Source organism: Lotus japonicus, chromosome 5 (assembly GCF_012489685.1).
Source record: "Lotus japonicus ecotype B-129 chromosome 5, LjGifu_v1.2".
NCBI classification, from domain to species: Eukaryota; Viridiplantae; Streptophyta; class Magnoliopsida; order Fabales; family Fabaceae; genus Lotus; species Lotus japonicus.
Window position 1 is genome coordinate 65,047,956 of NC_080045.1, and position 25,803 is coordinate 65,073,758.

General features: G+C 36.3%; 2 protein-coding genes across 3 annotated transcripts; one reads left to right on the forward strand and one right to left on the reverse strand.

Annotated features, from left to right (window-relative positions):
* Positions 1-7,383: 7,383 nt before the first annotated feature.
* LOC130717105 (DExH-box ATP-dependent RNA helicase DExH5, mitochondrial) lies at positions 7,384-17,481 on the forward strand. Of its 2 annotated transcripts, XM_057567218.1 has the most exons (20): positions 7,384-7,839; positions 8,000-8,154; positions 8,266-8,353; positions 8,501-8,746; positions 9,080-9,175; positions 10,249-10,437; positions 10,565-10,724; positions 10,805-10,935; positions 12,000-12,167; positions 12,261-12,533; positions 12,811-13,005; positions 13,971-14,174; positions 14,295-14,364; positions 14,455-14,603; positions 14,946-15,251; positions 15,884-15,943; positions 16,075-16,227; positions 16,356-16,466; positions 16,579-17,020; positions 17,113-17,481. In XM_057567218.1, exons 1-20 carry the CDS (start codon positions 7,516-7,518, stop codon positions 17,121-17,123), a joined length of 3,531 nt encoding a protein of 1,176 aa, XP_057423201.1. In that variant the 5' UTR covers positions 7,384-7,515; the 3' UTR covers positions 17,124-17,481. The 2 variants fall into 2 exon arrangements, with proteins under 2 accessions (XP_057423201.1, XP_057423200.1); XM_057567217.1 differs by having other exon boundaries at positions 7,385-7,839; positions 16,579-17,481.
* Positions 17,482-19,302: 1,821 nt separating this feature from the next.
* Positions 19,303-22,424, reverse strand: LOC130717544 (fructose-bisphosphate aldolase 3, chloroplastic). Its single transcript, XM_057567793.1, has 6 exons — positions 22,063-22,424; positions 21,381-21,650; positions 21,050-21,159; positions 20,868-20,958; positions 20,069-20,338; positions 19,303-19,860 (listed from the first exon to the last, which is right to left on the reverse strand). Exons 1-6 carry the CDS (start codon positions 22,210-22,212, stop codon positions 19,582-19,584), a joined length of 1,170 nt encoding a protein of 389 aa, XP_057423776.1. The 5' UTR covers positions 22,213-22,424; the 3' UTR covers positions 19,303-19,581.
* Between the last annotated feature and the right edge of the window lie 3,379 nt (positions 22,425-25,803).

A 25,803-nucleotide genomic window follows, 5' to 3' on the forward strand; every position in this document is an offset into this window, starting at 1 on the left:
AAGCATTTGACTTTTGTTAAAATGGAGTACCTAATTACTCCAATAGTCCAATTTGCATGATCTTTCTCGGTTGAAGGAAGTGATCAGTTAATAGTTATTACTATACCACTTGACATCATCATGATCGTAACCCTTTCATATTTCAATTAATAAACCAGCATGCGTGGTTCACTAGGATTTCACTATGTATAGATCCCATCTCATGATCTCATCAATTAATCTCTTTTCTCTGCTTGTTATTTTCTTTTTTATCTTATATTGAAAAAATAAATTGCATCATCTAAAAATTGAATCTTAAACTTCTTACATCCAACCCACATATATTTTAGCTCTTATATATCACTTAAGTTATCATTCATGGACTGCTTCTTATTTTCTAGAGTGTCATACTACTCCTTATAAATAAATAAATTCTCAAAAAAAAATCTCACCACTTTTTCTCTCTTCTCACCTTCTCTCAAACCAAACAAAACATTAATTAGGATTGATAAAAGCCTAAACGGGCTTTGATGCATTATACCCAACTTTTTATCACATTTTTATTCATTTTATGTTTTCTTTTTATTTTTCTAACACATGATCACCTATTTTATTTAAAAAAATCATTTATCATATTTTTCATTTCTCTTCTTTTTATTATGTGTTGTTAATTAAACTAAGTGAGGTATATGATGATATACTACCTTACTTCTTAACACTTGAAATCAAATTAGTTCAAATTTTGTAATAAGTTTATATACTATTCCTTTTACCTCAGAACTTTAGCTCTTGCTTATCTTCTTAATACTCGAGAAAGTTATTTCCACTATACGGGATTAGAATTTTCACACCTCAGGGAAATTGTTTGGTGTGTGGCTAACATCTTTCCCATCTATATTAAAAGAATTAAACTTTTGGAAACATTATTTTATTTTGGAAAGCTCGATGCAATAAAGGCATACTTACTTATATATATTACTCGTATCATAAAACAAGAACTAAAAATTCCTGATAATCATGAGGTTTTGAGTCTTTTGACTAAAAGTGCCCTAAAAGTGATGGAACTTAAAGATTTTTTATTAAGAATTGAGAGGAATTGAATAATTGGATGAAAAGTAGAAATATATATCTAAATATTTGATTTATTTTTTGAGTTTCTTACGTGCATTTGTTTTAAATATATGCGTTTAATCATCATTTAATCTGTAATAATAAATTTATCATTTATCAAATTAGAATTAAGGATTATCTAATGGGTATAGAACTATAGATATAATTTCAATATTGCTAAATTTAACTTTATTTATCATAAAAAAAGGTGTTGTACTATAATTTGCGGAGTGGATTGGCCGAGTTGGTTTCAATTTAGAAATGTTTTCTTCACCCTTGGTGGGAGAGGGATGAATGAAAGAGAAGAAAAAAATTTAAGAGGAAAAAAATATGAAATGTATTAAGTGACATGAAAAAAAAGGAAAGATAAATTCTCAAAATAAAATTAGATAGAAATGAAGTGGCTAAAAAAAAAATGTGAATGTCGTGATTGCTTTCATCTTCATCTCTTTTGAATTTTTTTAGTTATGATAATTGGAACTATAAGTACTGTAATCGACTACTATATAATTTTTTTTTTGTTGCGTATCCAAAAATGTGCCTTAAATTATTTAAATTATTTCTTTTTTAACAACTTGTTTATAAAAAAACACGCATACATAATATACTTGACCAATGATCAATGATTAACAAAGGGCCCCACTTGGAAGGGCCCCACTTGGTTCAATGTCTCTTTTATTTCTTATTGGATATTCTCATATAAGGTTTGAATTCGGACATATGCCAACCTGAAATTTTGGACATTAATATATTTCCAGAGTCATGTATAGGAGATTACAAACATTATTCATGAGTTGTTACATTCACATATCATCTTGTCCTACGTACATTAACAAATTTAGTTAAAAGTAAATATTTTATTTTTAGAAATGAAGTAAAGCCTCTGAAACAAGTGTTAAAATTTTGTTATTTCAAAAAAATATAATATATTCATCATGTGTACGTATTGATTAACATTTGGGGTAATTGGTTTATAATATAGTTTTCTTTTTCTCGTGTGTTAAATTATTCTCGTAAAATCTACCTCAGTTAATGAAGGACAAAAATCATTCCAAAAGTGTGACTCCTAAAAATTGAACTCTCAACCTAGAAGTTCAAATAATTATTTTTTACCACTGTAATCGACGCTCGTTAAGTTTATAGTATTGGGTGAGGAATTTTGTGTGAGGATTGTTAGTTCATGAAAATAAGTTTTAAGAGAAGTGTCTCCAATCCAAACATCATGCCAAATTTTAGTTAAAACTCCTTCTCCAATTCTTTACCTCACATGGACCCTTAGTCAATCATCAATAACTTACAAGACTTGTAGAGTCCAAATAAAAAATAAGGTATATAGAATATACAATATATTTATAACCAGTTTCTAATATTTTGATAGATAAAGTAAAAATATTATTTCTTTTCATTTTTATTCTACTTTCGCTTCGATAAAATATGATCAGCGATTACCCAACACTTTTTTCCTTATTTTCTCTATCACATGTCAAACAAGATGTACTAAAAATGTAGACGAGACTAGCTCCACTAGCTCTTAAATGGTGCATCAGTGCATGTGTGCAAAATAGTTTTTTTTAATCATTGATTTTTTTTATACACCGAAAAGATAAATTGCACCCGCTAAGAATCGATTCCTGGACCTCCCTCACTCAACTCATATGTCTCTCAACTCCTACCACTTGAGCTATTATACGGGGACCCATTTTTTTATCATTGATATAATACTAAAATTTGGATGTTAGAGATTGAATGAGAAAAAATGACTAAATTACTCTCAATAACCCTAGTTTCATTATATTATCTCTACTTGTGCCCCAAGATTGTCTCTCTCCCTCCCTCAACCTCTGTGACAACATGATGGACCGCCTACACCATCACCCTCATCATGCACTTCTGCTTAGCGCTCACACTCATTGGCCTTGTTCCCCGCTTCCTCCATCAAATTAAAGCCCTATCTTATCACCACTTCTTCAACGACGTCAAACATTCCTCAACCACTCTTTGAGGTTTTGAACCGCATCTGTGGAGCACATAGTGAAAATAGAGATAGAAAAACTTGAGGCGGGTTGGAAACAACGTAGTGAGTTTCATTGCGTTGATGTTGGAGGTCCCAACGCATGGGTTGTGCCTCGTTCCCATTTAAAGAGGTCAAAACCTAATGATGACAACTATAGTCGGGTCTCATCCATATATTTACCATACACGAAAGTCGATGGAGGTGACCAATAGGTAGAGGGCATTGACAACGACCTTGATTGTTAGCTAGCTCACCACCATTGTTGGTAGGTAATTGAGATGACATATCTAAGGAGAAACTTAGGTGGATATAAGCGTACAATGGACGATCTCTCAAATGTAATGTGTGGTGGTTCACTGATCAATGTTGGTTCGTGGTAAGGGAAACGAGGGATCCAACAAACTCATGTGTCCGAATTGTTCGGAAGAAGCTAATGACATGTTGCAAATTTAAAACTAGTTTAAAAGCAAGTGTCAATTTTTAGTGATACGCTCATACCTCACTTGTTTACTCATACATTGTAGCCTTTGTTTTTTTTTTTTTTTTTTTCATTTCCTAATCAATTCCTCTCTCTCTATCTTCTTATTTTCTCTCAGTCACATTTTTTATTTCTTACCAGAATCAAACATATTTCCAATGGGAATATGTCCCTGCTGGGCGGAGCGAGGGGACATGGTGGTGCAATGGCGCCCCTTAAGTTTTCCAATTTTAATTTTTTTACATGTCATACATACATATGTATCAGTTGTAGAAATTAGTTATTGTAGACATGTTATATTTGATATTCTTTGTGACCCTTGTTTAATTTTAACTCTTAATCTCAAATTTCTGCATCTGGGACTGCCTTATAGCAAACACTTGAACAGTACGTGCAAGACAAGAAGTTTTGACTCACCACCTCAAATAACTTTTTGATTTCAACTTCAATATCATGCATGCTTCTAATTAGCTGCTAGCACTCGCACATATGTGGCCAAAGTTTTCCCTGGCCACATTAAACGACGACCCCTATGTGGCCCTGCAATGCATGCATGATGCACCGGAGTCATTTTCGCAACAGTTTGAAGCTAAGGCCACCACCATCACCATATATAAAGATATAAAAAAAAACATTTGTTAATAAACCTTCAGACAACAACAGAACAACAAAACACTCACTCCTGACTCACAAACTTTCTCTCTAGTGTGGCCACCAATGACACACATGTTTTTAATTTAATGTGGTTCAAATGTTTCCTTGTGAACCATTAGGGACGCTAAAAGTGAGCACATAGAGACCCCCACATGCATGATGAAGATCTTCTGTCTCTATTTGATGTCGTACTCTTTCATATTTTTTGAATCAAATTTGTATGTGTTGTATCATTTAGAAACGTACTCATATAAATTTATAATTGTCATATTTATACGACACAATTTAATTGATGAAATAGAAAAAATAACGCCGGATAGGGAGGGAGGATCTTACTCCACCCCTGCCCAGCCAGTCTCACACTGATCAGCCATGGATCGATCAGATTCCATTATTATAGATATTATTTACCTAATCCTGAAAGCATACCCCGACAACTAAATCAATGTCTCATTTTAGTATTGGCCTCAATTTTTCTAAGATTCAAAATATAAACAAAAGAAGTAAAATATTATAAACTCTGATCCCACATCTCTAATCACTGGAAATATGGATAGAAAGCTTGTTTTTTTACATCCAGACGGTGGCAGAAAAATGTTTTCTTAATTTTTTCATTTTGTTTCATTAGGAGCAAGAAAAACACAGGTATTATATATATCAAGGATGGGCTTGCATGATCTGGACTCTGGAGTAACTATTTTAATATGATTTTGAAATATAAAAAAATGCCCTAGGGAGAAGAAATCATTTATCTATATAAATAATAATTATAAGGGTCAAATCAATGAACCTTGGCCATTTAATTTCACCCCCAACATAATTGTCACAGTCACATGCAACAAGTTCCCTCAGGTCTTTTTTTAACAGAACAAGAAAACAATTTTAAAGTGTCTTTGATTGCTTTCTTTGGTACAAATAATCGTTTTTTTGGTTCAAATTAAAGTGTCTGTGATTGCTGGTGGCACTCATGCATGGTGGGACTGTTTAAATATCTTTCATTATTTTTTTTCCGGACAAGAAGTACCTTTCATAATTTGATCTTTTTTTTATGGAAATAAATTGATCTTCTTTGAATGGATTGGAATTGATCAGTAAGCTCTTACTTCATCTTCATATAAATTTTCTACATTCTAAATAGAGAAAATATTTATTTTTCATATTTCCAAAATATGAAATTCACTTAATTTTTTATTTACTATATTTTTCATATACAGTAGGAAAATTTGTAGGATGATCAATAGAACTACAAATCATAATTACTCTTTGGAGTTTGATAGTTGTGGATAAGAAAATGTTTAGGGCTTAAATTGAAGTGAAGGCACCAAGCCTAAAGGGGGATCAGCTGGATTGAGCCCACCACATAGGGCTGAACCTAAGGCCCCTTTATGAAATCCAAGTTGAAATCTAGTACTTGTCATCATCACATTGCCCTTGTAGATAGTTGATACATTGGGAGAGGCCCATTATGCTCAAAATCCCATTGAAACTCCTCCTACTATATTGACCAAAAAAAAAAAAAAAAAAAACTCCTCCTACTATTATTTGACAAAAAGTGACTGCAAAACAATAAATCATCCATGCTAATTTCTCAGATAAAAAAAAATAAGTAAATGTATTTTTTAAATGAAATGCCACTAAAGATCACAAATTCTTGGCTAATACATTAATCTCTTTTATACCACTCCATATATGTTGATTGAGAAACACCTGATATATACCTAATCAGTATATGACTTTTAACTTTACATTACTTATATTATACTTGTATATATTGCTTCCAAAACAATAATAAGTAAATGATCAATTTTACATATTTGTATATCAATTTCTGGATTTAGGCTTAAGTGGTGGTGAGTGGCGACACATATGATTTGCTGGCATCGCGGTATCAATGGAGGTGTTGGTGGAGAATGTGTGCGTAAAAAAAATAGGGATGAAAATAACAACGGTTATGTGAAAACATGGGAATGTAGGGGGATTTTTTAAGAGGTTTTTAATCTCATCTATTGATTTTGATCTAGGGCTTTAAAATCATTCCTCTCATTCTCATATAAAAACCTTCCTCACTATAGTTTTAAAAATTGATTACTTGTGATGGAAAGAAAATCCGTCACAAAATCCTCGTCAGCGCTTTGCGACAGAAAACAGGTCCGCCACAAAGTCCATGCCAACATCTCGCCCCACAATCCTCGTCAGCGATTCGTGACGGACTGACACGATATTTGGCGACGGAAAACATAACCGTCACAAAATCTTGGCCAGCAAATTTGCGACGGAGCCATATCCGTCACAAAATACTTGCCAGTTAGTTTGAGTCAGAAAACAAGCCCGTCACAAAATTATCGTCAGCATATTGCGACGGAAAACCTATCCGTCACAAGATTTTTACCAGCGCATTTGCGACGGAATTACTTCCGTCACAAAATCCTTATCAGTTAGTTTGCAACGGAAAATAAGTCTGTCACAAAATCCTCGTCACTAATTTGCAACGGAATGTATTTGCCAGCGCGTTGCGACGGAATGTTTCCGCCACAAAATCCTTATCAACAAATTTGCGATAAAAGACATATATCCATCACTAGTTTGCGACGAACAGGTTTTCCGTTTCAAACTATCTTTGTTTGCGACGGAATATTTCCGTCACAAAAACCTTGTCAACATTTTGCGACAAAGACAAATCCATCACTGTACTTGCGACGGAATATTAGAGAGGGATTTATTCCGTTACAACCTTCTTTATTGTTTATAGATACTGTGACGGTGTTTGCGACGGATCTTTCCTCTCTTAGTTTCCGTCGCTAGTTCCTATCGAACCCAGGACTTTGTGACAGGTTAGTTTTCCGTCTCAAACAGCACATATCCGCAAATTTATTTATAAACTATTTTTTTTTTGTTAAATTGTTTTATTTCTTTATATTATTAAAAAAAACTCACAATTTTAGTTATTTAATTTTTTTTGCTTAATTTGGAAACCATTTTACTTTTAATTTAATTTTGACATGAAAAAATTAATAAATTTGGAAAAAATTAATTTATTATTTTCTTCATATTTTCCCCATACAATAAAAATGGGTTCTTAATTAATCTTGTTCTGATATTGACAAACAGGATGTTAAGATGTGGCGGAATTATAGAGCACGCGCCATTCGGAGCGTGAAAGAGAGATCTCATCTTCTTCATCAACATTTCATTTCCATTTCAGTTTTCAGTGAGTTCATTCTTCTTGTGAACAAGTAAGCGAAGCATCACAAAATTCGAAAACGACGCCGTTGGAGCTTGCATGCTCCCCACTCCGCAACCCACTTCCTTCCCAAACCTCTCTTCTCACCTCCCCTTTCTCCCCATGAAGGACCGCCCCTATGGCGCCGTTTACGTTCCGCCGCACCACCGCCTCCGCTCCGTCGTCACCTCCGCCAACCACCACTCCGCCGCCGCCGCTCCCGTTTCCCCTAAGCTCACACAAAACCCTACCCCCCTTAAAACCCCGTTTCTCGAGCAAGCTCCTAACAACACGAACTCGCGCTTCGTTTCTGCTTACGACGACGTCGTTTCCGATGATTGTTTCGATCGTGAATTTCAGATTCCACTCCCTTCATCACTACCGGTGCGTAACTGCGTTCATTCACCATATACATTCTGCTTCGTAGTTTTCGCAATTCAATTTCAAGTGTAGATATCTGTAACTGTGAACTGGTGTTGGATATTTGAGTTCAATGCATGTTTGATTCGGTTTTTTGTTTATTGTTTCGGAATTTTGTTACCAGAGTGATTTCCCCAATGATAACATTGCTGAGTGGAAGAGGAAACTAAGCATGCTCTTAAATGACAAGAGTAAGCAGGAGGTGATTTCGCGGGAGAAAAAGGATAGGCATGATTTCGAGCAAATAGCGGTTTTGGCGACCGAAATGGGATTGTATAGGTATATCTTCTGTTTTTTTTGTCTTTTCGTACTCGGCTATGAATGCTTTAACCACTAGTCTTGTTTTTTATTGTGGTGAATCTCATTCTCAATTGTACTTGTTTATGTCAGCCATAAGTACACGAAGGTTGTTGTGTTCAGTAAGGTGCCACTTCCCAATTATAGATATGATTTGGACGATCGTCGTCCCTTGAGGGAGGTATGGTATATATCCTGTTCCATCATTTGCATTCTACTTTCCCCTTGTTCTGATTTCAGATATTAGTAAAAAAAAAAAAACATAGGTTGCCTTAGATTGAAATTTCATAATGAGAGACACCTTAGTAAAGCTTTTAGAAATTGACAGGTGAGCATGCCTATCACCTTGTTTAGGCAAGTTGATGCACATTTTGAGGAATATCTTAGACAGAAGTCCAGGGTGAACAAAAGCTTTTCAGATTTGTCACTTGCAAGATCAAGCAGTAATGGCAGTGTTGGTACAGACGAGGGGCTTTTTGAGCAACCTGTGCTGCTTGCATCCAGTAAGGCTGTTGCAGAGAAAGTTCTCTTGCGGAGAAGCTTACAGATGCGCAATCAGCAGCATGCTTGGCAGGTTACCTTACCTCAGTTATAAGATTATGGCATGTGGCCCTGTTCTGTGATATAGTTTGTATGAATCTTTATAGTTTTTCCTTTATTTTTTCTTCACATTTTAGAGTTATAAGATATTGACATAATGTTGTTATTACTTACTGCTTAGTTATCTACATTCCATGTAATATGTTAAAAGAGGTATTGCAGATTTTTTTTTTTTGGGATAAAAAGAAAATTGAAGGTCTTGCTATGTATACTCTTGGTTTTCGATATGAAAACCAATGAGCTTTAGAGACCACTGACACTAAACAAAATACTTAGGTGTTCTTGACATCTTCCCTTTTCATTTCAGGAATCTCCTGAAGGAAGAAGAATTCTAGAATTTCGTAGCAGCCTCCCTGCTTATAAAGAGAAAGAAGCAATATTATCCATCTTATCAAGGAATCAGGTGTGTTGAATAGTTGAATCTCATTGGGGCTGTTTTTATGGATTAGGCCTCTGGATTTTTTTTCTTGTATTATAGATTGAGTTGTGTATTGCCAGACTTAATTTATTATTTTTATATCTCCGTGTGATGTCAGTCTTGTCATGGCATTGTTGTAGGTTAGTTCCTGTTAGCGAGTTTCACTGGCTGACATGCTGAGAATCCGTTGTGAGGTAGTTAAGAGGATAAGTTGAGTTACTTAAACTGCAACTTAGTTGAGAAAATCATACGTTGTGAAAAGTTGGAAATTAATATTTGAAAGTTTGGTGGTTAAAACATTCAAATCAATGATTGAATATGGAAATATATAGGGTGGAAATGTTGAATTGACATGCTTGAAGTAACAAAGATCAGTCAATAAAATGGGTTTAGTGGGGTGAGCGCTAGTGTTGAGAAAACTGTTTGATGATCATAAATTTCAGGTGTAGAATTATTATTTGTCCAGAAGACAGACGTTTGCTATTAGATTATTTACTAGCCTATGCTACTGTGCCCAAGTTAATACTTATTGGACAAGTATATCTCGGACTGTTTGTGTATCATATGTGTAGTTTGAGCCAAATTATATGTGCCTCGGAAGTATTTTGGTTTGTTGTTGGTAGAATGCCCCCAAAACGAAAGTCAGAAAAAGTTTGAGATTTGACCTGCTTTGGTTTACATAATTTCTTTAGTAGCTTAATATGTGAGTTGGGGCGATTAGATGAAGTTAATGTCCGCAGAAGTACACATGAAACCATCAGACCGTTGAAGTGATACAAAACTTCTCAACTTTACATGCCACTGCGTGTGTCACCAAAAACGCTTTGCTAAGCCACTGATCTTGTATTGCAGCGTTAAATGCTTTTATGAATAATTATTACAACATGGAGTATGCATCTTGGTTCCCTTCTAGGTTATCCTATTTGTTTCTTCTTATGTGTGGCTGGTTGCTGGTAAATATATGACTTAAAAGAAGTTGATAGTCTTAATTTTGAATCCCTTTTTTTAACTTGATATTGATAGGTCAATTTTCAATTATTAATTGCCATACTTTGCAGGTAGTTATCATTTCTGGTGAAACAGGTTGTGGCAAGACAACACAAATTCCACAATTTATTTTAGAATCTGAGATAGAAGCAGTTCGTGGAGCCGCTTGCAATATTATATGCACACAGCCAAGACGCATTTCTGCCATGTCTGTATCTGAGAGGGTTGCCTCGGAAAGAGGGGAGAAATTGGGTGAATCTGTGAGTGTGTCTGCCAAAGACAGTTACTATTTACATACTATCCCAACCAGTTACTGATCTGTTTTCTAAAAATTCTAAGTATTTTTGCCTCCCTATGGTTGCTCACACAATCTTTTTCATTAAAAAGGTTGGATATAAAGTTCGACTGGAGGGTGTGAAAGGGAGAGATACCCATATTCTCTTTTGCACCACAGGTATCTTACTAAGAAGATTACTAGCTGATAGAAACTTAGAGGGGGTAACTCATGTTATTGTGGATGAAATTCATGAACGTGGGATGAATGAAGGTTGAATTCTGAACTTGATCTAGTCTTGGGCTTCAGAAAATATCTTCTGAATATTCATGTTCTTGCAATTTTTATGACAGATTTTCTGCTTATTGTCCTTAGAGATCTCCTTCTGCATCGACCTGAATTGAAACTAATTTTGATGAGTGCTACCCTAGATGCAGAGCTCTTCTCTTCGTACTTTAATGGGGCTCCAATTATGAATATTCCGGTGCGTACAGAAACTGAATTATATTCCTTTTTTTTATTGTGATGTGGGACATTTGTGTCTTTTGGAATTTCTTAGGACCAATGGATCATGAATCTTTTAGTAGAAAGCCCTATCTTAAAAACCAAACTGGATCGAGCGGTTCAGCAGTGAACCAGATAGCTGGTTTGGTCAGGTCAAATCAAACAAGCCCTCAATAGAAAAATTCGCCTTCAGAACAGTTGAACTGGCTGTGAAACCGCTGGCCCACTAGTTCATGAAATAGTTTGTTTTTTTTTAAGTTAAAAATTACATGAAGTCGCTTCACTGGAATCGAACTTGCCTTCTCTCGACGCATTGCAAGTCATTCATCCTTTGGTCCAAGCCACATATGTTGTAAATAAGTACTTCATTTGCTTGTCTTATTTATTTTATATTATTACTATTATTTTTGTTCTGACAGTTGACTGTGGTTAAATTATTGAACCATGAAGTGCTTTCTCTGGTTTAATGGCGCCAATTTGGTTTTAATAACCTCAGTACAAAGATATACAATATGATGATGTGAAAGTATTGAGTCAAGAGGTCCAAACTTGGTGTAACTGTAATATCTGTTAGAAATATAATATAAACAATTTAAGACTTTGGGATAGTTTGTTTATGTGGTATTGGAGGCTCTATAACAAAGTGGTTGAGTTCGATCTTTGTTGCTCCTATTCTTCTATTAAAAATTGAGTTTCAGCACAAGATAGGCCTGTGCATTCTGTGGCTTTAAGCCCAACAAGCTCTTGCGACATGTGGGTGTATTAGAAATATACTATAAAGTCATTCATGTGATTTTACCCAACAACTTAAGCTTTTAAAATAGTTGGTTTATGGCAATATCATCATAGATGGTGATGAAAATGCTCAACAATTCATATTTCTGAGTAGTTTATGTTCTATTTTTAAGAGATTTGTTTCCCTTTTTGTTTGGAAAGGAAATTTTATATTTTTGCTGATAGGAAGGAATAAGGATAATATTATGGTGCCAAAAATATATGTTTTCTCTTTTCTTATTGTTTTGGTGGAAATGCTTATTAATGTAGGGCTTTACATACCCTGTTAGAACTTATTTTTTGGAGAACATTCTCGAAATGACGGGCTATAGATTGACTCCTTATAATCAAATTGATGATTATGGTCAAGAAAGGATGTGGAAAATGAACAAACAGGCTCCAAGAAAGAGGAAAAGCCAAATTGCTTCCACTGTAGAGGTATTCAAGAATTTTGAACTGCAGAACAGTTGCTTTAGTACTTGTTCAGTGTTTTCTTCATTTTAGTTCATTTTTCAATAAAACTATGACCAGGATGCAATTAGAGCTGCTGATTTCAAAGATTACAGCCCACAGACACAGGAATCTTTGTCATGTTGGAATCCAGACTGTATAGGTTTTAGTCTCATTGAATATATCTTATGCAATATTTGTGAAAATGAAAGGCCTGGTGCTGTTTTGGTTTTCATGACTGGATGGGATGATATAAGCTCTCTGAAAGAGAAGCTCCTGAGAAATAATGTATTGGGAGATCCAAATCGTGTTTTGTTGCTTGCATGTCATGGCTCAATGGCTAGTTCTGAGCAGGTAATATTTTACCTATTGAACAACTCGTTAGAGTTGATTTTTGTAATCTACATGTATCTCCTTACCTGCTAGACGCTCCACTTAGCTACAGATTTTGTAAACTTATGACTGAAAAGTGAAAATAGAAAGAGTAATCAGATCCCATATCAACCTATTGTCTGAAATTACTTTTAACAATATTTTACATTCACAGACTGTTGTTAATATAAGGAAGTAAGTACTCTGCCTCCCTTCTTTTGATCAATATTTATATTGATTATACATATTGGATATGCAGAGGTTAATATTCGAAGAGCCTGAAGATGGAGTTAGAAAAATAGTGCTCGCAACAAATATTGCTGAAACGAGTATCACAATCAATGATGTTGTTTTTGTTCTAGACTGCGGAAAGGCAAAAGAAACATCATATGATGCACTGAATAACACGCCTTGTTTGCTTCCTACATGGATCTCTAAGGTTTCTGCTCAACAAGTAAGGTTATGTATTTAGCATTAATAATTGATATAATATGTTCAATATTGCTTCACATAATTTTTTTATACTATCATCCTTAATGTGTGTGTGTGTGTTTGCGTATGTGCATGCGTGTGTACAGCTTGGGCATCATTTTCACCAAGGACTTGACCATAGAAGTATGAGGTGGGATAATGAATTTCAAGGCCAGAATCCTACGAAGTGCTTCATACCTGAAGTTTTTAGGGCTTAATAATATACTTTTAATTTACCCTAGTTACTAGCGTCCTAGACATCCATTGCAATATTGCATATGGATTAAAAAATCACAGCCATTCAAGTTCACTAACAGGCCACATGCTAGTGACATGAGATTTTAAATTACTTAGAATATCATTTGGCTGCCCCTACAAATAAACATGACATAAGTCTAAATAATAAAACTTATAAAAATGATAAATCTTGAAGCATGCATTATCATACTAAAATTCTAATATAATACTTACCAGTAAAATCATTAAAATCCGAAATGTAATTACAATCGATCCCCTGTTGTAGCAGTGGCAGTGTACTCATGATTATACTTCCATGTTTAGTGTCTTGCAGTTTCCCATTTCTCTTTAAAAAATGGCAAATTGGATTCTAATTCATCAAATTTGTTGCAATTCCGCCCTGCCCATCTGAATTGGCTATCAAGGTTAATTCCTGATGAGACTGTATGAGCTATTTCATACAGCTCACGTGAATGAATGCATTTGCTTGCTGTTGATAATAATAACAACCCTGTCTGGAAATTGCCATTATGTTGACAGGCTTGATTATGTGCCTTTTTTAAGAGATTAGGGATGAAAACAATGACATTCCCCAAAAATCTTCATATAGACACTTGCCCGTGAGTCATGATATTAAATATTAACCATGTAACTATTGGAAGTTTGACATTGATATTATTGTCTGTTTACACCCAAAATTGTATTTTCTAGAGAAGAGGAAGAGCTGGTCGCGTTCAACCGGGAGAGTGTTACCATCTCTATCCTAGATGCGTATATGATGCTTTTGCAGAGTATCAATTGCCAGAAATTTTGAGAACACCACTGCAATCTCTCTGTTTACAAATCAAAAGTTTAAGACTTGGAAGTATATCTGAGTTCTTGTCTAGGGCTCTGCAGTCTCCTGAGATCCTTGCGGTAATGGTTAATTTGATTTATTCTTTTTTTCATTTAATTAAATTATTTTATTCATTTATTGTGTTGATTATGTATGCATTATTTGCATCTCGGATTTTTGTTTCATTATTGTATTTACAGGTACAAAATGCAGTTGAATATTTAGAAATAATTGGTGCTTTGGATGAGAGTGAGAATCTGACTATTCTAGGTAGGTTGATCCCTTACTAGTACTGGAAAATTGGCTTATTATCTTTTCATATATGAATGATGAAAACTTGTACTTGGTCTTATTTGACAGGGCGCTATCTAGCTATGCTGCCTATGGAACCCAAACTTGGCAAGATGCTCATATTAGGTGCTATCTTCAGTTGCCTGGATCCCATATTAACTGTTGTTGCTGGTCTTAGTGTTAGAGATCCTTTCCTAGCACCGATGGATAAAAAAGATGTAAGTGATTCTGTTAATATGATATATCTGTAGCAAGGTTGTCAAAATGGGTGTTTTCTCAAGGATCAGATCCTATGATTTTCAGTTTTCCACGCCGCCTTCCAATCCCATTCCTGCAAGAGTCTGTTGTGGTGTACTCTGTTCTCCCTAATTATTTTGACTTGCATTAAAGAATCAAAGTTTATCTTGTTGCTGTGTGCTTCTCATGATTCAGTTGTATCATATAATATCTTTCATGCAAGCAATATACGTAATAATGGTCCATTTAGTTTGTAACTTATTGCTTGATGGCCTTGTTTGAACTGGATTTCCTTTTTGACAGTTCAAAGTTCTTCATTCTAGCTTGCAGATGCAGCAAAATCTCAATTTTCCGGTGCATACAGTGACCACCTAGCACTTCTAAGTGCTTATGAGGGTTGGAAAGATGCTGATATAGACCTGGGTGGATATGAATACTGCTGGAAAAACTTTCTTTCATTGCAATCAATGAAAGCTATTGATGCTCTTCGCAGGGAGTTTATATGCCTGCTCAAGGATATTGGACTAGTTGATAGCAACACAGCCAGCTACAATGCGTGGAGCTATGATGTGAATCTTATCCGGGCAGTTATTTGCTTTGGTCTATATCCTGGAATTTGTTCCATTGTGGTATGTCTTTTTATATGACAAACATAATGTATTGATATCCCTCCTCTCTAATCAGCAGTAGAGTAGGTTGGCAGTTGGCATGCCCCTTCAAACCAACTCTTATGTTTACCAGATTTTATTATGTTTACCAGATCTTTACCCTAAGTTTTTGCTATGGTCTATATCCTGGAATTTGTTCCATTGTGGTATGTCTTTTTATATGACAAACATAATGTATTGATATCCCTCCTCTCTAATCAGCAGTAGAGTAGGTTGGCAGTTGGCATGCCCCTTCAAACCAACTCTTATGTTTACCAGATTTTATTATGTTTACCAGATCTTTTCCCTAAGTTTTTGCTATGGTCTATATCCTGGAATTTGTTCCATTGTGGTATGTCTTTTTATATGACAAACATAATGTATTGATATCCCTCCTCTCTAATCAGCAGTAGAGTAGGTTGGCAGTTGGCATGCCCCTTCAAACCAACTCTTATGTTTACCAGATTTTATTATGTTTACCAGATCTTTTCCCTAAGTTTTCTTCCTTAGTAATCTAATCTACAGCTTGGAACTTTACAATGTGTTAATATTGTACTTTTAGTATATTTTTATGTTGAGACTATAAAATAAGTAAGATATAATTTTATTTGCAGCATAATGAGAAATCATTCTCGTTGAAAACAATGGAGGATGGTCAAGTGCTCTTATACTCGGTTAGTCCATTCAATTCAGTATAATTTGCTGCTGGTTATGAAACTCTTCAAATACTTATACTCTGGTTTTTTTTCTGCCTTTTGATTTTATGCTTTTACTTTTGAATTGAATGCTCATTCCATATGCCTAGAACTCGGTGAATGCTCGGGAAACTACAATTCCAAGTCCATGGCTAGTTTTTAATGAGAAGATAAAAGTGAACTCAGTTTTTCTCCGTGACTCAACAGCTGTGTCCGACTCAGTGGTGCTTCTCTTTGGGGGAAACTTGTCAAAAGGAGATGCCGTGAGTGTCACGTGATTGTTTATTGTTTCTCATGTTCAATATATATTCTATGTAATATTACAGATTCATATTGCAGTTTAAGTTTTAATTGTGTGATATTTTACTGGAATTGGATCTTTTCCTTTCAGGATAATCACTTAAAAATGTTAGGAGGATATCTGGAGTTTTTCATGGAACCTGATGTTGCTGACATGTACCTGAGTATAAGGAGAGAACTTGATGACTTCATTCAGAGCAAAGTAGGTTCAGATTAATTTCGTGCTCCTAGATTTTGTTTAGTGCTTTTCTCTTGACCAACCTGCATTGATGACATTAACTGTAATTCTTAATTTATACTGTTGTGCTTGGCAGCTACTTTTTCCCAGAATGGGTATGCACTTGTATCATGAGCTCCTATCAGCGGTACGGTTGTTGATTTCCAATGACGAGTGTGAAGGAAGATTTGTTTTTGGTCGCCCGGTTCTTAAAACATTAAAGAAATCTGTTATGGTCTCACGTCCAGCATTGTTTTCAAGGATTGAGAGCGGACCTGGGGGTGAAAATTCCAAAAGTCAGCTCCAAACCTTGCTTGCAAGAGCAGGATATGCTAAACCCTTCTACAAGACTGAACAGTTAATGAACAGCCAGTTTCAGGCTACTGTCGAGTTCAATGGAATGCAGATAATAGGCCTACCTTGTAATAATAAGAAGAGTGCAGAAAAAGCCGCCGCAGCTGAGGCGCTGCAGTGGCTGATAGGTGTAAAGCAAGCAGACACTGAGTATTTCAAACAGATGTCAATGTTGCTAAAGAAAAGTAAGAAGGATCACAATTAAGTAATCAACTATAATGAGCTTAATGCAAAAGGTAAAAGAGCTCACGGTGAATTTGTTCATTCAATACCACAGATTCTATTTGAAGTTGGAAGATACAAGTTTTGGGGTGAAGCGAAGTGATCATCTATGAATATGGAGCAGGAAATTGCCAATCAAACCTTGAGGATATGAAATTGTCCAATTTACTAGATGGTTAGTGGTAGGTCCAATTTACAACATGAGGATGTAGTACATAGCATTCATTCATTGGGGGGATGTGCCAATTCAGCAGGAAATGATGCCATGCTTGAGTTCTTATCCCAGCAATTCTTTGTAATATAATTGATTAGATATCTTTTTTTTTGGTATAGTGTAGATGTACGTACATACATTGAGCCTCTTGAGCTTTGAACCTTTAGGAGCAAAATGACATTGGAAACGAAAATGACAAATTTTGGATGACATTGACAGTTGCAATAGAAAATTGTTACGATTGTTTAGGCTGCATCTACGGTGGGTTCTTTTCTAACTGAAGCATCGTGGTACATTTACTGTTTCTCCTTTAAATTACAAAAATGCCCATTTTAATTTAAAAATTTCTTTCTTCCTCATTTGTCCCACTGCCCTCCCGCCACCGCTTCATCACCGCCACCGGGTAACCAGGTTCGGGATCTCTACTGCAAGGATAGGAAATTGTATTATTGCTTAACGCAATTTTCCTCTATTGTTGCTATAATTAGTGTTAATAAATTATTGTAGCTTTTTTCTTTGTTGATATTTTGAAGTTGTAGATTCTGAAATTGAAGTTACCAGAGAGGGAAAGAGAAAATTGTAACGTGGTGGAGGACGGCAGATTGAGGGCGAGGGGACCACGACCAAGGCGACGGCGGCGAGACTCTGGCCCGGCGGCGCGAGGGTTTAATTAGAGGCCCTAAGGGACTGGAACACGGTGAGGTTTGCGTTGATGGTGATGCGAGTGAAGGCTGGAGCATGTGTGAACCCGGCGCGGCGAAACGGAGCGTCTGGACCTTGCACTCACGCGGCAAGGGTCGATGGTCACGGCTGTGCCTCTGACGACGGCCATGGCCAGTGGGTCTTGATGGCTGGAGAGATTTGGTGGCAGATCTGGAAGTTTTTGTGGCGTATCTGCAAGTTTTGGTGGCGGATCTGGATGGCTCTGTTGCTGTAGTTTGGTTGGGGCTTAAATCAGAGGTTGAAGGAGGCTGAGTAGAGAAGGGGCACGGTGTTGGGTCAGGGGAGCGGTGGAGGGGAAAGGGGAGGGAGAGAAGGAGGATCTAAGGAGGAGGAGGTGGTGGTGGGAGAGGAGCAGTAGGCGGAGGCCCATTCGCTGGCGGTGGCTATGGTTGTCTAGCAGAGCAGTTGATGGAGAGGATGATGAATCAGGGGTGTTTTTGTCATTACATCATTTTCATGTTTTAAATCTGAATCATTGAATATTTTAGTATTATATCTAACGATTCATATTAAACTGAAGCACCATGGGTCAGTTTTGAACTGACCCACAGTAGATGAAACCGATTGTTTAACATGAGTAAAACTTGAAAAGTGGAAAATGATTTATCATCTTTAAAACATTTATAAGTGAAATTGGAGATGCTTATTAGTTATTTGGGAGACACTTTAGTTGACGAAAGTAATATTGGCATGTCGTACTCAACTCGGGACTACTTTGTTTAAAACGCACTTTTAAAGACAAAAATATTAACACTTAGTCATTTCCATAATCCAAGTTATGCATTAACTAGAAAACAACAGAAGTCACATCATGCTACTTGTCTGAACCTGTGAGGAGCAATTGAGCAAAGGGTGGTAATGCATAGAAGTTGAGTACGTATTGTAATATTCATCCCCCATAGGCCCATACTCATATTAAACTTAGGCGGCTACCACTAAGCACTAAGCAAGGAACTAGAAGGATATTGTAATATTCATCCCCCATAGGCCCATACTCATATTAAACTTAGGCGGCTACCACTAAGCAAGGAACTAGAAGGATATGCACTCTACTTCAAAGTTTGTGGTAAGAGCTTGATCATCATCAAGTTTTTAAAACGAAATGTGCTGCATATGCAACACTTCCAAAGAATCATTGAAAATGACAGCATTTGATTTCCTTGGAGACAATACAAGTGAACTGAATCTTCTTATAGATTGAATAAAAGTCGTTTAACGTTGCACTCAACTTATATCCAAACACTCATGCACATTGTAAACAAATATGCCACTCAGAAAATATATGCAAGAGCAATAGCAAGTGCAAAATAAACAATAAGGATAGTAAACATTTTCCTTTGTAAGAGCAATAGCAAGTGCAAAATAAACAATAAGGATAATAAACCTTTTCCTTTGTTCTTTCCCTTTCGGATTTATACTAATCCCCAAAACCTCAAATTGTACCAAGAAAAGCTTTCTTTCTAGCACCCTTTATTCAAACTCATTAGCTAGAAGAAGTTAACAAAAAATACAACACATCTAAGTCTCTGTAGATAAACAGTCAAAACAAATCAACTCAAGGCCAAAGGCAAGAGACACCTAAACTTTTTAGTAGGTGTAGCCCTTGACAAACATTCCTTTCTGTGCTTCTTCACTTTCACCCTCAGCAGAGTATCTTCCAAGTTGAGCCAAGGAGTTTGCTTTAGCGCGGATCAAGAGAGACTTCTGCGCAGCTTCCACATTTTCAGGGCGTCCTTGCCAAGTCTTAAGCACAGTGTTCTGCAGAGCTCTTGCATACGAGAACGAAACATGCCATGGGTTTGGACTTTGGTTCATAGCATTGAGATTTAGTGTGGCTTCCACTTCAGATTGTCCACCCGACAGAAACTGATAATACAAACATAGTTTACAGTTTAATTTAGTGGTTCTGTTTGAAAATCTTTTCACAGTTACTATAATTGATTCAAAGGAAAAACAAGTTAATCCGAACATACTATAACTTGAATGCAATCTTTAAAAAAAGCATCACCATGATGAGTTTGCTATGCAATAAATGATTTATGGGAAAAGGAAACAATAGGTGCAGTGACTCTACCATGATTCCAGGGACTGCTGGAGGAACTCTCCTTCTAAGCATGGTTAGTGTGTTATTGGCAATAGTTTCTGGAGAAGCCTTTTGCTTGTGTTCCGCTCCAGGCGTAACCATGCTAGGTTTGAGCAAAATTCCCTCAAAAACGACATTGTTTTCAGCCAAATAGAAGAAGACTTCAGACCAGACCTTCTCGGCCACTTCCAATGTCCTCTCGATTGGGTGGTCCCCATCAAGAAGAATTTCAGGCTCTACAATTGGAACAAGGCCATTGTCCTGCAACACAATTGACATCCGTTAAATCTATAAGAAAACTGGTCAAGTAAACTGAAACTGAGACATAATTTTTTGTTTAAACTTTCTGTCAGAAATGTATTGTGCATACCTACTTGGCTTTCCTCTCTTTTTTTTTTTTCAAAACAGTTTGAACTTATGAGGTTACATAGCAAGAAGATGAGTGCATTGAGCAAAGAAACCTTGCTTGAGATAATAATCACACAAAATAAAGTGTTTTATGGACACTGACAACTAGTATCAAGCCACCGAAGTTCATTACATTGCAAAAACCCATTCAATCAATTTGACGACCTATGCACAGATGAATGCGTGTTTAAAATATCTGGTGGTGTTGTCTCATAAGAGTAGACTAAAGTAAACTACAACAAAAGTTCACTTCCTCCAGATGAAAGAATCACCATTTTTTTATGGTTACGGTGAAGGGGACACCAAAGGATAAACTATGAAAATACATCAGTGCAAGAATGAGCTCATTTCAACAAACAAAAAATCATCTGTGCAAGAATACCTGAGAGATAGCAGCGTAACGTGCAAGTCCCCATGCTGCTTCCTTAACGGCCAATGCAGAAGGACCACAAGGAATGCTGACAACTGTCCTCCTGTATATTACAAACCACAATCTCAACTCAATTTCTATCCATAATATCAGCGAAAAAATGTTTCATAAAGAAGACATTAAGAATGACTTACCACTTGGCAAATCTAGCACCTTGCTTGTAGTATTCAGCAGATCTTGAAGCCAATCCATCCAACCCTTGGCACCAAGATTCATTGTTTGACCCTGGCAGAGGGACCAAACCCTGAAAATAAAATAAATAAATAAATAACTGAACATATAACTCCCAAGCAAGTTTACAACCAGTGAGACTGGATGCCAATGATAGAGATAACACTCCTAAGTGCATGATTAGAAATCATTCTACAAATTATTCTACCATCAAAACCAATTCTGAGAGAATTGATTCTGCGGAAAAATAAGTTGATCCGAACACTATAAGTTACTGATAAACAACAAGCAGACCTTATCAACTTTGATTCCAGGTACAATGTTCTCCTCACGAAGACAGTCCACAAACTTCTTTCCATCAGTGGTTGACTGGTAAAGGGTTTCCTCGAAAAAAATGGCACCAGAGATGTATTCACCAAGGCCAGGTGTGGTCAGCAGAAGTTGCCTGTAGGCCTGGCGATTGGTCTCCGTGTTGTCCAATCCAATCGATGCCAAACGCTTCCCAGCGGTCGCGTTTGACTCATCAATTGCAAGTATTCCACGACCAGGAGACGCAATAGTTTTCTACACAAACCAATCAAAGGAAATCAACAATAGTCAAGCCCCTTTTCATCAAAATACAATAACAACAACAAAATCCTTATGCCAATAAGTGGGGTCCTTTTCATCAAAATTACTAGAATCCTTGATCAGTGTAGAACATCAATAACAAAAACAGCTCAAAGAACCTTCCAACACAGAAATCTCAACATACTACAGTACTAGTAAAAAGTCAACCAATGCTAAAAACTCAAAGAAATTTCACAGTAAATTGATAAACCAAACAAAAAGTTCAACCAAAGATGCAAATCAACAACCAAAACCAAAGACACCCAAAAGAGCAAAGCTAAAAACTCTACACCACAGAGACGTCAGAATTCAATAGAATCTTAAGAGGGCAAGTAAGAAACAACGCGATCGGAACAAGGAAACTCACGGCGGTTGTGATGAGTTCATCGGTGTAAGAAGAGGCGCGGATCGGGAGGGAGACTCGGCGAGTGGTGGAGAGAGAAGGAGATCCACGGCGTGAAGAGAAGGAGTTGTTGGTGATCGAGAGAGAGTTGAGTTTGAGGGTTGAACACGCCATGGTTGAAGAGAAGAACAAAGAGAGTGTACTATGTATAATGTTGTTGAGTTTGTGATGTTAATGTTGTTGTCAATGATGTTATATATCAGAAAACAAACAAGGTTTTGTTTGGTTTTAGTTTCTCGGTCACTCCGTCTCTGACTCTCTGTGTTAGGTAACAGCCACCTTAAACGGCAATACCAAACTGCAACACCAACCCACTTTCTTTGTTTATTGCCATCTTTTAGAAGTGATTTCAATGCATTTTATTCCAATTACATTTATCTCTTTTGAATTTACTTTTATCTCAAAATCAAAAAATATATATATATATATATATATATTATACGGTTAAGAAAGATAATCTTATCCCCTATTAACTAATTCGCAAGATAGAATAATTTTATGTTCACACCTCTAAGATTAGGGGTGGAAATAGGCCAGGTGGCTCGTCAGGGGTCTATGGCTCGGCTCGTTTGAGGCTCGGTCCGGCTTGACTCGTTTACTAAAAAGGCAAGACTTAGGCTTTTTAAAAGGCTTGTTTAACTAAAAAGGTCAGGCTCAAACAATTTAAAAAGTCTATTTGGCCAGATAGGCCGACCTACTTATATATTATATTATTAATAATATAAATATAATATAATTATATATAATTTTTTTAAAACTGATGTATACTTTAGTATAAAAGAAAACCCTAAGTCCATGCCCTAACCTAGACTAGACACGTTCCCGACATATTCAGCATAACACATCCTCAGCCGCACAGGACGCAGGCTGCAGCCAGTCGCCACTGTTGATCTGCCGCTGCCAAGTCCACCTCTCTTGCAATGATATAGGTTTAGTTTTTGAAATGCAAAGATACAAGTTTTTTTATTTGAAAAGAAAGTGCAATGACATATAAAATGATTATTAGTCCGCCAGCCTAATGACCTTCTTTTGATAAAATTGTCTGTTAAGTTAGGCTTTTAAGAAGGCTTGTAGGTCAGGACAGGCCTTAGAAAAGGTCAGGAAGCCATAAAATTTGGCCTATTGATAGGCCACAGGCCAGGCTTGGGTCACCAAAAGAGAATGCAGACCAGGCCTAGGCCACGCAAAGCTTGGCTCGGCTCGGCCTATTTCCACCCCTATCTAAGATGAGGTGGAGAGAGATGGGGATGAGAGAAATATGAAAAAAAGAAAAAATATTAGAGAGAAAGGATGAGATTTGATATATCATTATTGATTTGTACTTTATAAAAAAACAACTCTTATTTTATTTCTTCTGTTTCAATCCTTAATGGATCGAAGGAATAAAATTTTGAATATTCGAAAAGCAACATCATTGTTCTAAGCTTTTGATATGTTTTTATTTAATAAGAGATTAATTTTTAAAGAATAAATTATTCTTTAAACAAATACAATAAAAAATGAATATCTTCTGTTTTGACGGGAAAAAATAATATATTGTTTTTTTAACTAAATAATATATTGTTAAATATTAAGAATTAGCATGCTTATATGTAGCTTGTATTTTTTTAAAATAATTAAATAAAATAAAAAGAAGTTGATTATGTTTTTGCCTTTTATAATCCAAGTCTACCATGCACTTACGGCATGAGGAGTGCCTCTACTTATGTCATCACACCTCTTCTTTACCTTCATTCCTATTTTCATTTTTCGTGGCGGTGTTAATATCTACCTTATTCTCATTCCCTACCTCCTTCATATAACTCTTGAACGTGTGATTAAATCTTCAAATTTTCTTTTTCCCTGGGATTTTATTCAACTGCCTCAGAAGAGTTAATATTTTTAGCTTTAGATTCTGAGTGTATGTTTGTCATTGCACCTCCTGAAAGTGTGATTAAATCTTCAAATTTTCTTCTTCCCTGCTTGGTCATGCCTATGTCGGTTGCCTTTCAAGTCAAGAAAAGACCATGGTGGGTGAAATGGTTGACAACAAAATTAAGCCAGGTAATATGTTGCTTGCATTGAAGAATGTCAACCCTCAAAATCTGACTACCAAAAGTCAAGTGTATAATGAGCAGATGCCATACATTAAGGCCAAGAGCAAAGCTTTAACAGAGATCCAATACTTGATGAAGTTGTTGGAGGAAGACAAGTACACGCACTGATCCAGATCTGAAGAGGGTTCCACTGTGATTCACTCTCTATTTTTTCCGCATCTAATTTCTATCCAACTGTTCAACCAATTCCCTACTGTTGTCTTAATTGATAGCACGTATAAAACCAACAAGTATAGGATACCATTGCTGGAGATGCTTGGTATGACATCAGTTGGATTCACATACACCATCACTTTTGGCTACATGTGCAATGAGCGTGAACCTGAAGTTACATAAGCGCTTCAAAAGCTGAGGGGGTTGATACTTAGGGAGGAGGATATGTCAAAGCTCATGGTTACTGGCAAAGATAATGTTTTGATGAACGTAGTTGCAACCACATTCCCTACAACTACTAACTTGATATGTCAATTTCATATTGCTAAGAATGTGAATGCAAAGTGTAAGCTTACTATCCAACCTAAGGAGTTGTGGGATGAAGTCGTGGACGCATGGGGTAATGTCATGTATTCGACATCCGCTGAGGAGTTTAATGCTAATATGGACTTCTTGCGATCACTTTGTGGGGACAATTATGAGTTCATGCAATACATAAACACTACTTGATTGCCGTATAAGAACAAGTTTGTGAAGTATGTCATTGACTGTCATATGCATATGGGGAACACAAGTTGATTGAAAAAATGATTGTAGGGTAATAATGTTAGTCATTTGCACAGGTTTGAAGGTGCACACGTAAAACTCAAAGCGTGCATCAAAGATAGCAAAAGTGACTTGTGCGCGGCTTAGAATGCTATACATAGGTGTACACTCCTCCAACATACAAGGATTAATTCTGCTTTTAGACCAATATATTCATCAGGGAGCATAGATTTAATGAGAAATTGTAAGACAACTTGCGGGGTGTAGTCTCAAGATATGCACTTACTTTAATCGTAAAGGAGAAAGGGCGAGTTGGTAAATGCGGTTGTACTATTAGGAGGACGCACGACCTCCCTTGTTCATGTGAGATTGGTCGGTACCCTTCAATTTCATTTATGACAGTGGACCTACATTGGAGGAGACTTACATCAATAACTGCACCTGAGATGGTACTGTTCAAAAAACCACCGGGTGAAGGTACTTAATGTTTACTCTGAATTTACATTACAAGCCATTAAAAGCATATTTTTAACAACAATATAAATCATCATTTTGTAGGAGCACATGTCAAGTGACTTTCCTATGTCAATTACTAATCTACAAGGCACTATCATTGTACTCCTAACGCTCGTGGTTGAGAGCTACCACACCTGGATTGCATGTCTAGATTCGTGGAGATTCTTACGGGGCAAAACGCACCAAAGAATGATGAAATTGTAGATCTCACGGATGACTAGCTTGGTGATTTTGTTAATGTTGTAATAGTGCAATGTTAATGTTGTAATAATGTAATGTAACCTTAGTAATATTACAACAACAGTGCTATATGGCACGATAGTGCACGATTGCGGTTTCTAACGGTTTAAAACCGCCACAAACATGCAGTGCCACAAAAAAAATTAATTTCACA